This window comes from Rana temporaria, chromosome 13 (genome assembly GCF_905171775.1).
Source record: "Rana temporaria chromosome 13, aRanTem1.1, whole genome shotgun sequence".
Classification (NCBI taxonomy): Eukaryota; Metazoa; Chordata; class Amphibia; order Anura; family Ranidae; genus Rana; species Rana temporaria.
This window is the reverse complement of record NC_053501.1, coordinates 29,063,262-29,078,947: the sequence shown is the minus strand read 5'-3', so window position 1 is coordinate 29,078,947 and position 15,686 is coordinate 29,063,262. Positions and strand designations below refer to the sequence as shown.

General features: G+C 42.4%; 1 protein-coding gene across 11 annotated transcripts in view; it reads left to right on the top strand.

Moving 5' to 3' along the window:
* The window catches only part of MARK3 (microtubule affinity regulating kinase 3), a 108,135-nt gene that overhangs the window by 6,124 nt on the left and 86,325 nt on the right, over positions 1-15,686 (top strand). For all 11 annotated transcript variants that reach the window (XM_040333697.1, XM_040333694.1, XM_040333699.1 and 8 more), the window contains exon 2: positions 13,913-14,104. In XM_040333697.1, coding sequence (XP_040189631.1) covers positions 13,913-14,104 — 192 coding nt within the window. The remainder of the gene's footprint in view (positions 1-13,912; positions 14,105-15,686) is intronic.

The following is a 15,686-nucleotide window of genomic DNA, read 5'->3' as shown; positions in this document are numbered from 1 at the left end:
GCAGCTGCTGGTGTGAAGTCCTGAGAGCTTCCAGTCATATGCAGTCACTGTTTGGGTGTTCAGCGATGGTTGGCAGCCTTCAGAACAGAGTAAATGGCAGGGGAGACATCCTCCTGTTTACATTTTTAGATTTCTCTTGTTCGGTCCGTGGGTTGAAATGGAGAAATGTATACACTGGCTTGCCTTAAAGCAGTGTTCCACCCACCTCTGCAAAAATTAAAAGCCAGCAGCTCCACATACTGCATCTGCTGACTTAATAATCGGACACTTACCTGTCCTGGAGTCCAGCGATGTCTGCACCACAGCTGATGTATCGGTTGTCGGGGCAATGGTGCCTCCATTGTCAGTAAGGGAACCTGGCAGTGTAGCGTTTTCGGCTTCACTGCGGGAACCCTACTGCGCATGTGCAGGGCTCTGCTCCTCTCTCCTACTGACCCGGCGACGGGGAAGAGGGAGCCCCAGCCATGATGTCAATACCCACGGCTGAGGCTCCCGGAAGTGGGGAAAGCATACCTGTGGAAGAAGGGTATGCTGTCCCTCTTCTTTCAGCCTATGTACATGTAAGCATTACTATTGCTCTTTGAATTATTAGGCTGCATGGTCTGACCTTTTAACCCAAATATTGCAGTCCAATACAGACGGTAGTGACGTTTTTCCAATGACCTGGCTATTTTTTTTCTTGCAAATTTGAGACCTTTTTGACATTTTGTCTGAACGTTATTTGCGCAATGGTTGGATTGGATACACTAAGCATTTATTTTTTGGATTTATTTGAAACCTATTCCTGGATGAGTTTTTCCAAAGAGCTGGTATTTTTCCAGGATTTTTATTCCGAAACTTAATTGGCAGTGACTTTTCTTTGGGTAGGCGGGAGCACTTTAATCCTATATCACTATTTTGTATCCTGTGATGTGCGGATCACAGGAGAAACCACAAGCACAGCAGGGGGCTCATGAGATTGACATGCCTGGGGAAGTGTTGGTTTCAGAAGAAACTTCACCTAACAATAAAGCAACACCATGATTCCCATTATATTCAGTAGTTCCCGTTCACACCTGAGGGGGTTGTGTTGCTTGAAACCTGACAGATGAAGCTAGAACATATATACATGAGCTTCTTATGGGCCAAAAAAAAATGCATGTGAAAATACTCCAAAATTGCATGAAAATACTCAAGTGTAACAAAGGCCTAGGCTGTTACATGGTAAAGGTTTTTTATTTTATGTATGCATTGTAGGGATTGACCGATTATCCGTAAGGCTGAATTTCTTTTTTTATTGCAGGCCGATTATCAGCATTTTCCCCAAAATTTGGTATCGGTCGCAAACTAGACCGATATTGCTTCAATGGTTTTCCCGGGGTGATGCATGCAGCTCCGTTCTTTAGAGCAGACAGTCGGCTTCATTTTAATAACAATCTATGCGGCTCAGCAGCCGCTTGCCTAATATTACAAGCTGTGGGAGGGAACATCCCACCTTCTGCCGCTCACCCAGGCTCTCCCGTCCCACCGGGAGGCGCAAGCAACCAGCCGATAAGTTTGCCAGCTGAAAACCCGAACAAAGCCAATGCTTCGTTTTGGTTCTTGGATATAGTAACCGGGAAGCGATGTCATAGCATCTTAAAAGCGCCAGTTTAAAAAAAAAAAGAATATTAAAAAAATGCAAATCTTGACGTTTTGAATACTTTGAAGTGCAGAGGAGAGGTTTGGGTTCTTATAGACCTCAGATCCCTCCATAAAGAGTACCTGTCATTGCCTATTACAAGGGATGTTTACTTTCCTTGTGACGGCAATAACGGTGATTTTTAAAAAGTGTACAGAATATCGGCACATAATATGGGTCTGGGAGGTGGCTGAAATATCGGCACCGGAAAAATTATATCAGTCGATCCCTAATGTAGTAACTTTTTCTTGCAGTTTTAGGATATGAAGTGATATAAAAAAAGTGATATTTTCTAGGCATCAGATTTCCTCTGACTTTCTGTCTTAAGACAAGAAGTGAACGGACATTTCCCCACACCTAAAAAAGACGGACAGGTTTCAACAACTCTAAAGCTCTTTGGCCATGGGACAAATATTGACCGAAATCGTCCGACATTCGGCCCGTGAGTGTACAGATTAGAGCTGCATGATTCTGGCTAAAATGAGAATCCCTATTTTTTTAGAATAAAGATCATGGTTTTCGCAGTGTAACATCTTTCACATTATACAAAAAAAGGGGCTAACTTTGCTGTTTATGTATTTATTTATTTTTTTAATTCATTAAAGTGTATGCGCAAATACGCTGTGACATAAAATATTGCAACAGCCACCATTTTATTCTGTACGGTCTCTGCTAAAAAATATGATGTTTGGGTGTACCAAGTCATTTTCCAGGAGAAAATGATTATTGAATGTCAGAAAAGGGTTGGTCTTTAAATGGTTATACTTTCTTCATCTACACATGGAGTTCTCTAAAAGAACAAAAAGATACTTTGTTTCCACTTATTCGTGTGTTGTATTAAAACATTTATTTATTTTTTGATTGGATAATTCTTTATTTTATTTTTTTGGCAGTGTTCTTCTGCCTCTTTCCAAAATCAATGTTTCCCTATGAGAGCCCATTGATTTGAATAGAAGTTGCATCATGATGAGCCGCCTTTCTAATGCGGCTTGAACGCTGAGGCTCCAAAAAATGATAATCCCAGGTAGCCATGGTGACTAGAAATTGCATCCTGGCACCTGGGCTTTTGTCAGTCGTCCGCCTCCCACTATTGTCAACCGCGCTATAGCCGAAAGGCGGCTACAGTGTGGTCATCCAGTTCTGAGAGGGTGTCAGTTTACGCCATCACTGCGCACCCTCTTCCAACACAGCTGATCACAGATGGAGGTAAAGGGCCAATCACAGCTGCCCTTTGCCCACAGCTGATCACATAGTAAACACAGCTCATCGAATGTAAACAAATGCTGGTGGGGGAGACTGAGACTTTTTTTTTTCCTCTCTTACTTCATACATTTTAACAGGGCAAAGTATGTCCTTTTTTTCAAAAGGACAGCTAGATGTTGACGTTCCACAGGCAAGCATACTGGCCATGTAATGAGCGGTGTTGTCTGGATCATTGGCCAGTCTATTGGGAGAGGACTGGTGAGTGTTCTGATTTGAATTGGTTGTCTTTTATGTCTGTGAGTATTGCAGACAGATGGAGACAAGCCTGGATAGTTTGTTTTCCTCCTTTCCCCGCTCTCACTGTAACCTTTGTAGAACCAGCAGTACTGTATCTTTTTGTTGTGGGTACACAATAGATGCATTTAGCAATGCAGTAAGGATTTGCGCACGTGGACTTCAGTTTGTACGGTGAGTACAGCAAGCTTTTGCAAACCAGTCAAAGAGCTTTGTGCCAGCGTTGGGACTCATTCACACCAGTAGTAATTCTGCCCACTGGGGAGGGGAGCTGATGCATACCAGAATGTTTACTTTTTTTGTGCAAACTTTATTGAAATTTCACAAAGTGACATTCGAGGTGCTTTTGCCATAGTGTGAATGCGGTGGCTTGTGCTTTTTCAAAAAATAAAAAATAAATACTAGATGCCATACTAGTGGTGTGAACTGGCATGATGGGAGGGACAGAACTATTTGCCTTATATTGCACTGGGCAAGACTGAATAAACCTGGTGTAAACTGTGGGTCTAATGCTAAATCTCCCCCCCCTCCTCTTTATAAGATGGGGCCATTATATGGCCCTTAACGCAGTGTTTCTCAATTCCAGTCCTCAGGCCCCCCCAACAGGTCAGGTTTTCAGGATTTCCATTATTTTGCACAGGTGATTTGATCAGTTTCACTGCCTTAGTAATCACCACAGCCTTTTCATCTGAGGGAAATCCTGAAAACCTGACCTGTTGGGGGGGGGGGGGGGGGGGGGGGGGGGTGGGGGCTGAGGACTTGAATTGAGAAACACTGCGTTAAGGGACATATAATGGCCCCATCTTATAAAGAGGTGGGGGGGGGGGAGATTTAGCATTAGATCCACAGTTTACACCAGGTTTATTCAGTCTTGCCCAGTGCAATATAAGGCAAATAGTTCTGTCCCTCCCATCATGCCAGTTCACACCACTGGTATGGCATCTAGTACTGTATTTATTTTTTATTTTTTGAGAAAGCACAAGCCACCGCATTCACATTATGGCAAAAGCACCTCGAATGTCACTTTGTGAAATTTCAATAAAGTTTGCACAAAAAAAAGTAAACCTTAACGCATGCAGACCATTCATTTGCTCAGTTCAGTCAAGAAAAATTTATTTTTTTGCTGCACCGACAGGGCTCCAATTAGGAAATTGGCAGGGTCTGCATACCCCTTTTTTTTTTTTTTTTTTTTTTTTTTTTTTAGATGTAATTTTTCTTTGGACATATCTTGGCAAAAATATATATATTTTTTTGTTGCAAGGTATACTTTAAATCTAACTTGTATCTTTGCGCAGACTTCTGGGAAAATCAGTGAGCCATTTGCGCAAGCAGGAAAGATTTCTGGGGGGTTGTTCTTGTACACCATCTATGTACAGAATGCCTGTGGTAGACCTATTGCATTTTACAGAAAATTCAACCCAACAGGGCCAATAGGAGGGGGAAAAGAAGCTGATGTCTTAGGAGGAGCTGCTGTACTAGCTATTTGACATTAGTACATCAATCTTCCCCACTGTTCTATTGTTTGACGGGGATGGCCCCCTGTCAGAACACTCCGCTCGCCACTCTCAACCATCAGCTGAGATTGCTCATCTGGAGCCGATTGGCAGACCTTTTTATTAGCCAGAAGGCCGAGAGGCTGGCTCTGTTGGACCAACTGCAACACACATGCATGCATGCACGCACGCACACACGCCCGCCCAATGTCAGACGGTTTCTGTTGCCAACTGACATTTGGCCCATGTGTATTGGGCTTAAAGGTCCTCTGCAACTTTGGTAGGTTGACTGTGAAGGCCAAAAGTCTGCAGTTTGTTTAGGACATGGCTTCCCTTTTTGAATAGAAGCTGAATTTAGAGTTTGGAGGTATCTCTGGCAGTGGTGCTTACTCTGAAGTGTGAACGTCTACATTGTGGGCGACGGAGTGACTTCCTGAGTGTAAAACTCAGGAAATGGTGTGAATGACCCCAAACGTCATTGTGATCTGTTCACTAAACTAGTAAGTGCAGCACCACATGCGTGGGCACATGCCCTGCACATGGCAAGATGCACTGAAGTTTGGATGAATTGGGAAATGGTGCAGTTTTGCTGTCGGCCTATTGGTCTCATCTTTCATTTCTATTCACGCAGAGAAAATGTGTGTCTGATTGCCATGGGAAACTGATAGAGATATATATATATATATATATATATATATAAAAAAAAAATCATCTAGCATTCTGGCTAAATCGTATGCTTTGATCCCATTTTGGCTCATGTTTTTCATCCTTAGGAGGTTGATTTGTGTAAGGTGGAGGTGAGATAGAATTGTCCCATAGTAAGCAGTCTTCAGCAGTTATTTCCAGATGTCCTTTTCAGGCTTATTCACACATAGCTTGAGTCTTACATGCTTGTGTGTGGTGTGTGTTTTTTTTTTTTTTTTGGCATCATTTGTAATTATGATTTATTTCACTTTACAAAAACAGGACTAGCCCCTGTGATCTTGAGGCCCTTGGCTTTGAAAATGATTATTTATGGATAATTTTGCTAGGATGTTGTTTTTAGACTCCATTTTTCAAAATACTGTGGTTTGAGTCTATGCAACCCAAAAGTGATATTTCACTGATGTGGATAGCCATTATTCAGTTAGAGGTGGAGTCCGGGGCAGTGAGTCACCCAATGGCTTCCATCGCCCCCCCCCCCCCCCACCATCATTCCTGGCTATGTTCCTGCAAACCTTGGTGTGAAGGGTGTGCTGTTCTTGTATTCTCAATAATTGAAAGTTCAGCGAGAGGAGTGTTGGCTCCCTTGTAATGACCCCAGTGGGTGTACAAAATTCCTGAGATAGAAAAACTGACTAAACAACCACAGTTTCTGCTTTTTTTTTTTTTTTTTTTTTATATTAAAGTATTCTCGTTTTGGACGAGTGGAGATTGATAGGAACGCTTGTCCGTTTTTCTTGCTGTCTGTGCCCCCATTAAGGAGATTAAGCCTCTCAATTTTCCCTGCTTACCATTCCTATTGAAAGAAAATCCCCCATTTTGGGTTGTCCCCAGAAAAGTAATAAAGTTGAAATCTTCCAATAGGGACACTGGTTCTGGTGACCCAAGGAATTTCCTCACTTCCTGTTTTAGCTATGGGACAGGTAACTAAGGGAAAACTTCTGCAACGGGGCACAAAAGGCAAAATAAAACTTACAGGGGTTTTAACCCTCCCTCGCCTATAGATAGGTGGTTTTATCTGTAAGCAGATGTGCATCCACATAGAAGTGTAGATATTCATCAGCACACAAAGGATCTTCAATTGACATCCAAAGTTTAAATCACATCGGTACCGATGCCGAGCATTCCCCTGAGTACTTGTACTTGTGGCAAATGCTCTGATGCTTTACCCAATACCTGGGCAGTCACGGATGATCGGTGTGGTGGGGGGAGTTTCAAGCACCAATCTGCCTGTATAGATTTCAATAAAGCCTGACAGCTTCTCCCTGGACCCCCCCCCTTTTCAGCTGCTTTAGTGAAATCTATACAGGGGTTGATCGGTGCTTGTAACTCCCCCCAAAGCCGCACCGATCACCGCTGACTGTCCCTGTATCCTCCAGTCCCCCCTCTGTGCTGCTGCTCCATGTGTGTGTCCCCCCCCCCCCCCCGCTGCTCCCCTCCTTGTCCTCTATCTGTCAGGATGGAGAGCGGAGGCTCCTTCCTTTTCCGAATGAGCAGTCAGTGATCACTGACTCTGTTCATTCATAAAACTGGAACATCATAACCTGTGTTTACAATGCTTCAGTTTATGAATGGAGAGGATCCTGCGTCTCCTTTCCATTCATTTTCAGTGCAGCCCAGAATGGGTCTGGTGAATCTGTGTCCTTAGTCCCTTTCTTTGTCTCAAAGGGGAGATATATATATATATATATATATATATATATATATATATATATATATATATATATATATATATATATATATATATATATATATATATATATATATATATATATAACTCTAGAGAATAAAATGGTGGTGGTTGTTGCAATATTTTATGTCCCATGTATTTGCGCAGCGTTTTTTCAAACGCAATTTTTTTTTTTAAAAAATACACTTTCGTGTTTTTTTTTTTCATTAAACCGCAAAGTTAGCCCAGTTTCTTTTGTATAATGTGAAAGAAGATGTTGCACCGCGAGAATCGTGATCTTTATTATAAGCAAAAAATGGTGTTTCTCATTTTAGCCAGAATCGTGCAGCTCTAGGTTGGGCCATTTATGACTTCTGGGCCGATGGAGACCTCCATAGTTCCCAAACAGCCAGTATAGAACGTGATCGCTTGTTTTCCTGTCGCTGTGTATTGCCTGTTTTACATGGATAACCAAGAAGTGTCATACATCCAAATCCTGCTTTGTTCTTTGTTTTTAGGATCATTACCTCGGTGTGAGACGTACAAGTAAAATTGTGTAGCATAGCTTGTTCTGATCAAAATTAAGATTTCTAGTCTTGATGGCAATTAGACATGCACTGTGTGTTTTTTCTATTAGTGTGAAAATTCTTGGAACAATTAATTATCTCTGCATAATACATTTGTCAGACTCTTGTGGAATTTGCAGCGCATGCTGTCATTGGCAGTGTGTTTTTGATCTTGTAGTTTTCTCCTTGTATGAAAATGCATGAGAGAGTCTCCATATCATTACCTGTTGGAGGGGGTTCTGTCGGGTCTGTCGGAGAGTCTCTGGTTACAAAGCCTGTCTTCTGAGCTGTCAGGAAATGCGTCATTGCTTTGTGGGGAGAGCCCTGCAGATGACAGTGTCAGTTATGCATCCCACAGACTTAGGCACGGCTTTGATAATGTTTGTCCCTTGCTTTGTTCACCAAGGTTGCAATACAGATAAATGAACAGTGTTATTCAGGGCGGAATGTAAGTTAAAGATGCCATTGAGAGACGGTTTGAGCATTAAAGTGTAATGCCATGCTCCAAATAAAGCCCACATTCTCTCCTGCACTGCCATGCGGCTGGAGATTTGAAAAGCTTAGTAAAAACCGTTGCCTCCTCTTGATGTATTGCACATGTTGTAAAGGTTGGACCCTTCAAGTGAGTATAGGAGTGTTTCAGTTCTGCAGTGTAACACCAGTACTCAAACCCTGCTTCCTGATGTGCCCTCTGGGATGTGGGTGATGGGTAAGTGCACACCAGTTACCAGTCTCTTCACACATGTGGAAATGAAAAAGCCAGTGGATGTGGTGAATGGGAGTGCTCTTGCATTTTGTTGGTGTACAACGCCATGACCTCACCATGTTCTAGTTCAGGGCTTTTTTATTCCGTTGCGCTAAACTAGAAGGCCTGGAAATGACCCTAATTTTTATTGGCGTCACTTGTAATAGAGTAGTTGCAGCTTGAGGGCAGCTTAAAGTGGAGTTCCACCCGAAAGTGGAACTTCCGCTCATTGGATTTCCCCCCCCCTCTGGTGCCACAATTGGCACCTTTCGTGGAGGAGGGGGCACAGGATACCTTGTCAAAGATCGGTATCCTTTCCCACTTCCAGGAGTCCGGGCCGTGGCCCGTGACGTCAGCGCGGGGGTTTCCTCCTCCTCCCCTGGCCGCGGGGCCAGTAGGAGAGAGGAACGGCCCTCGCGCATGCGTAATAGATTTCCTGGCGTGAAGCCGAAAGGCTACACTGCCGGGTTCCCTTACCCACAATGGCAGCACCTGACCTGATATATACTGTACTGCATATACTATCTCTTCTAATAGTGTATACAGTAAAACCTTGGTTTGAGAGTAACATTATTTGAGAGCATTTTGCAAGACAAGCAAAATGTTTTAATACATTTTGCCTTGATATACAAGCGATGTCTTGATACAAGAGTAGCGTTATGTCACAACTGAGTATAAAAAAAGAAGAGAGGAGCCTCTAAGTGTAGCAATATGGTTACATTTAATGAAGGTAAAACATTTAAGCAACTTATTGCTACACTTAGAGGTGCCTCTCTTCTTTATACCCTGTAAAAAAAAAAAAAAAAAAACTTTGATATACAAGTGCTTTGGATTATAAGCATGTTTCTGGAACGAATTATGCTCGCAAACCAAGGTTTTACTGTATACACTATTAGAAGAGAGAGATATATATCTATCTATATCTATCTCAGAGGGTGAATCTGGTAAATATCAGACTCGGATCAAATTTTTTTTATTTGAAGAAAAAAATAAGTTAGACTGTTTTTTGCAAATTTTCAAACCGAACTGTAATATATTATATGCTGGTCATATAACAATGTATTTTTAGAACGTTCGTTCAATTTTTCTAATCTAAGACATCATTTTTCAACCACTGTGATGGGAAAATATAGAAATGGAAAACTTCTTGGTGAAAGGTATTTTCAGACAGTGTATGTGGTTTTTGTTCAGAAATGATATTAGTTTTTAAAACTGAATTGCAAATTTCAAACCTCTTTCTTTCAGTAAATGTACAAAGATTTTTCATATTAAAGCAGGGGTTCACCCAAAAATCAATTTTCTGCCATTAGATCCAGCATACTGCTGACATCTGCAGTATGCTGGGTTATTTTTTATTTTTTTTTGTACTTATCGTTTTATTACCCTTTTTTTATCCGGCTCCGAGCGGGGATTCCTTCCGGGTATAGGCGTTCCTAAGCCAAGCGGAGTTGATTGACGGGCTGCTAAAGCGTGTCACGCCTTCCGAAAATACTCGAAGTGACACTCGAGTGTTTACGGCGCCTGCGGAGTCAACTCTACATGGCAGGCGCCGTAAACACCCGAGTGTGACTTTGGGTATTTTCGGAAGGCGTGACGCGCTTTAGCAGCCCGTCAATCAAATCTGCTTGGCTTAGGAACGCCTATTCCCCGCTGAAATCCCCGCTCGGAGCCGGATAACAATGGCTGATAAACGATAAGTACAAAAAAAAAACAAAAAAAAACGGCGTACTGCAGATGTCAGCAGTATGCTGGATCCAATGGCAGAAAGTTGATTTTTGGGTGAACCTCCGCTTTAATATAACAGTAGCGATTTATCCTTTTTGTACTAAGGACTAAAGGGCTAATTTATTTTTTTAACCCCATTATGTTACTGGCCGATTAATCGATTATTGTCCCCCCCCCCCCCCCAAAAAAAAAATATATAATATAAAAAAAATTGTGTGTGTGTTTTTGTTTTTTTTTTAACCATTTGTGGCCCGGTTTTTCTTTGATAAAACAGCAGGAGATATCCAATATCTGTTGCCACCAAATGAAAGGGCTAATTTATTTTTTTAACCCCATTATGTTACTGGCCGATTAATCGATTATTGTCCCCCCCCCCCCAAAAAAAAATATATAATATAAAAAAAATTGTGTGTGTGTTTTTTTTTTTTTTTTTTTAACCATTTGTGGCCCGGTTTTTCTTTGATAAAACAGCAGGAGATATCCAATATCTGTTGCCACCAAATGAAAGCCCAATTTGTCCTGAAAAAAACAAGGTGTAATCAACCTGGATGCACAAGTAGTTGTGATGTGTACTAACATGCATGTCAAAGTCACAAAATTGGGCTTAGGCATTTAGATTTACACTTGGGTGGGAGGGGGTTAAAACCCCTGTCAAGTTTCTATTGCTCTGTCTACAAGTGTCTTGGCTGTACAACTCTTTAGCAGTAACATGCTAGACACCTTTTATCTTGGCAGCTGTAGCCTGTCTAGGTATCTACTCTATACATGCCTTGCTTTTATAGAATAAATGCCAAGTCCAACAAGGCCAAAGCAGTCTGTATTAAATTTGGATGGGTTTACAGGAAGTGTTGCCATGGGATCGCTCCCTAATCCCAGTATGACATAATTCATAATCGGTTTGGATAGAACTATAGTGGTCAGATGTAAAGGTTACATTGTGCCCAAAATCCACAAAATGGTTTTGAGTCATTCTGCAGTGAAGGGGTTAAAGCAGGGCTTGACAAACGTTAGGCGCCAGTTTGTGCGCGGCGATATGTAATGTTACTGCGTAGGCGCCCCAACACACAAACTTAAGTTTTGTACGATTTTGTGCTTGGGGAGTAACTTTCATTCATTACAATGGAAAAACAACTTTTTTTTTTTTTTTTTTTTTTCTTTGGTGACCGGTTCTCTTTAATGAAACATGCAGATCACACTACTTCTTCTTCTTTTTTTTTTTCTTCGGCAATGCTGGCTGGTAAACTGTCAACGGGGACCCGGAAGTGATGCGTATCACGTGTTTTCTGGGGCCCCGTTGACCTTGCGGCACTCACCATGCCGGGTCTGCTGATGGGCAAGTGAAGCCCAGGATACATTTTACCAGTCTGTGTGTATAAGCAATCCGGTGTCAGCAGAGCCGCCTGAATGCTGCCACCTGACAAGTGAGCCCTTCTGCTTGCCCACAGCAGGGTTTAATGTAGCAAAACGACCTGCCTGGAACTGCATGGCGTGGGGCGATACAAATTGTGCATCCCTGCGGTAGTGAATGGGCTGACAAAAGCCATGGCGCAATTTATAGTCTGCATGGCGACCTTGCGTCTGGGATTTAGGCATTAGTAAAGCCAATAAAATCTCATATAAGCTTTAACATGTTAATCACTTCCCGCCCGGTCAATGGCATATTGACATTAGGGAAGTTGTTCTGTTATCCTGACTGGACGTCAATTGACGTTAGGTAGGATAAAATGCCGGCGATCGCAAGTGCGGCGTGTTTGTCTGACACCCCGCATCTCTATTTATGATGAGAAGCCTCTGTCAGACGTGGTTACCACGTGATCAGCTTTGACCATTCGCAGCTGATCATTGCGTGAACCAGGAAGTGCCGGTAAACGTCATTTCTCAGTTTGCGCTGACCGTGACAGCCGATCAGGGGCTCTCCTTGTCAGAGGGGGTTCTGTGCTGATAATCACAGACCCCTCAAATGTACAAATCATATGCCCAGCAGTGCCCCAATAATTTTGCAACTGCCCACCAGTGCCGCCTGTCATGCAACTGGGTGGGCTTACCCTTTTAAGCCAGTTAGAGACTCAAGCTTTATTCAAGTGCTTAAAAAAAAAAGCACGCACGCGTCCGGCGCCCCGGATGTAGATTGGGGGTCGCGCCCTTGCTCCCCATATGGACGGGCTGCCACTTGTTACGATATATTTGAATTTAAACTGATATTAAATAAAATTTTTTTTTTTTTTTGTATGAAGGTAAAAAACCCTTGAGCCTTGATGCTACCCTTGCTGTAGCAATTCATTGCGCCTTTTGTCAATGATATTACTGTAGTTTTGGGAGTCTCCATGCTAGGGCTGCAGTTCTTACATATGGGAAAGCTGTCTGACCATACTGCTTGGCAACCACTAGGGTTGTCCCGATACCAGTATCTGTATCGGGACCGATACCGAGTATTTGCGGGACTACTTGTACTCCCGCAAATACCCCCGATGCCTAAATAGAATACTTGCCCGCCGTCACCGCCGCCGTATATCGCAAATCCGCCGCTGCCGCGTTAATCACCGTGCAGAGAACATTACAGGCACCTTTAGTTTGAATAGCTGTTTTGCCCACCGCGCCGTGTATAGACACTCCCCCTTGGACGGATCAGTCCAATCCCGAGCAAGGGGGAGTGTCCTTTACACGGCGTGGCAGGGAAAACAGCTATTCAAACGAAAGCTGCCTGTAATCTTCGCCGTACGGTGATTAACGCGGTGGCGGCGGCATCATCATTAGGTATGGGGGACATGGCTGCATATGTTTGGGGACATGGCTGCGTATATGTGGGGGGACATGGCTGCGTATATGTGGGGGGATATGGCTGCGTATATGTGGGGGGACATGGCTGCGTATATGTGGGGGGACATGGCTGCATTTGTGTGGGGGACATGGCTGCATTTGGGGACACATTTAAAAAAAAGTATCGGTATTCGGTATCGGCGAGTACATAAAAAAAAAAAGTATCGGTACTTGTACTCGGTCCTAAAAAAGTGGTATCGGGACAACTCTAGCAACCACAGCACAGGTTAGAATGGTACCAAGAGCTACATGCACTTTATCATTGGGGATTCAGCTAGAATCTTTGCGGTTTTGTGAAACTTCTTTTAAAAAGAGACTGTCCTCAAACACTTTCAGGCTGCTTACCAAAAACAAAAAAAGCTTACAGTTGGTATTCGGCCCCGGTCACACTGCTGCAACTTATCATGCGACTTGCGACACATTCATTTCATTGGGTGCAGTCTTAATACATGCAACAAAAAAAAAAGAAAAGTTTCCTGCATTGGCTTTCTGTGACTTTGGTGGCTTGAGTGCTTATAGACTGTAATACTAAATCACAGAAGTCGCATGACTTTGGGGTCTGTCTTTCTGATGCTTCCCTTGCAAAGCAGTTAATTATACTTTTTCTCAATATAACAATGTACAACTCTACACTTCAGAACAGCCTCTCTTCCCACCACTAGTGTCTGTAAAGCCTCCAGTACTGTGAGTGACAACAGGCTGAATTCTCTTATTCTGCGGAGAACTTTTACTGGAACCATTGATCAGGTGCAGTCAGTCTCTTACAGACGACTGCAGACAGTTGCAGGATATCCATGTTGAAAAGCATATCTATCATGTGACCAAGGTGCAGAATATCCAAGAATGGGAATTTCCAGCAGCTATAGCTACAATATATTGACCATTATTTAATGCTGTTGGGCATTGCCATTCAGTGTAAGCATGTGCAAAAGCGTTTATATGTACTTAATAAACTTTTTTTTTTTTTTCAGCTAATCATGTATTTTACAGTCTTATTTTCTTGTTACTAAACAAGCTTATTTCCAATGTTTTTTGCAGCATACGTCTCATGGAGATGGACGACAAGATGTCCCTACCCGTCCTAGCCGTTCTGGAGCTCGAAATAGGAATTCCATCGCCTCCTGTGCGGACGAGCAGCCCCACATTGGCAACTACAGGCTGCTTAAAACCATCGGCAAAGGCAACTTTGCTAAAGTGAAATTGGCTCGGCATATCCTCACTGGCAGAGAGGTAAATCGGCTTCTAGTCTGTGTTTTGCTTCTTTGGCAGAGCTGTACATGGTCTGCTCGTTTCATTCATGTTCCTCCCCAGTACACAGAGTTATGTAACTAGGAGCAGAGTGCATGCATATTTCAATGTCACTGTGCGCTGGAATGTTACTAAAGCATGCATATTGTTAGAAGACCTCATTGTGTATTCACTACAGCAGTCCATTTGAGATCCCCACGTGACGCTCGCTCCAGTACACAATGAGCTTGTCTGCAGTAAAAGGTCAGAGCTAGAATCTGTTGGATCCGAGATTTTTGGCCTGTTTTCTTGAGAATGTGAATAAATAGGATGCATGTTACTGCATTTCTGCTATTATAGCAGAAGTTCACCTTTCATGACGTGTTATAATTTGCATTCATATCCTATTTGGAGTGTAACATGTTGTGAATGGACATGCCCCACACCTACCCGACCTGACAGCTACCAGAGATCACCAGTAGTAGTAGTAGTGGAGCACTGTGGTAGTTCGTTCTTCCTTCATGTCAGATTGTATCTGCTTACCCATGTGGGATGTACGGGCACACAGATACACTAACAGATCTGAAGGAGACCTGACCGCTGATGCAATGCATTACAGGCTCCAAGAAAAATCTTCTTTTTTTTTTTTTTTTACCTGCAAAAAAATGTGCATTGATAAAAAATAAATTCTAAAAAGTTTACTTCTCCTTTTAAATCAGGGTGGGGTATAAAAGGTCCCAGCAGCAGATAATGCGTGTTTTGAGTGCCATGTTTAAATAAAATGTAAGCAAGTTTGCTATTTTTGGGTGGCATTTTTAAGGGTACCTGTCACAACTCAAGGTGTGTCTGTAGGACTGGAGTGTCATTGGGCTGTAGATAAATTTAGAGCAGTGGCTAATGGGAATTGATGTATTATGCAAGTATAAGTATAATTATGCTGTATAATTGTTGGATGCTACATGAGTAGAATATGTAATACATAAGGCTTGGTTATTTGAATTTCCCAACTCCTCTTCCAGGACAGCTTACATAAGAAAGATAGAGGTTCCTCCCACCCCAAAACACACGATCCACTTCTATACAAAAAAAATATCAAGGTCCTCCATTCTGTGTGTTTCATCTGGCTAGATAGAACACAACCTCAGTGTTTTTTTTTTTTTTTTTTTTTCTGTCTGTGGATATAAATCACTTTCTTATAAAAAATAAATAAAAAAAATATCAGATTTATTTTATTTAAAGTGGAGTTCCACCCATAAATATAACATTACATCAGTAGTTTTAAAAAAATGTCATTAGTCCTTTACGAATTTTTTTTTTTTTTTTTTTTTTTTTTTAAGATGCCTTCAAAGTGTTGTTGCTAGGCAGAATAGTTAATCTTCCCTCTTCCTGCACCTAGGTGCTTAACCTACACCGCACAGACTCCTGGGAATGTAGTGGGTGTAACTGTCCAGGAGTCTGTGCACTCCCCAGTCTCAAAGAATCATGTGACTTGGACAGCACAGGTGCTGAAACCTGATCTGACACTGCTTGTGCAGCACTGAGCATGTGCGAGACCTGAAAGGCTGAAATCCAGGAAGTCATACAG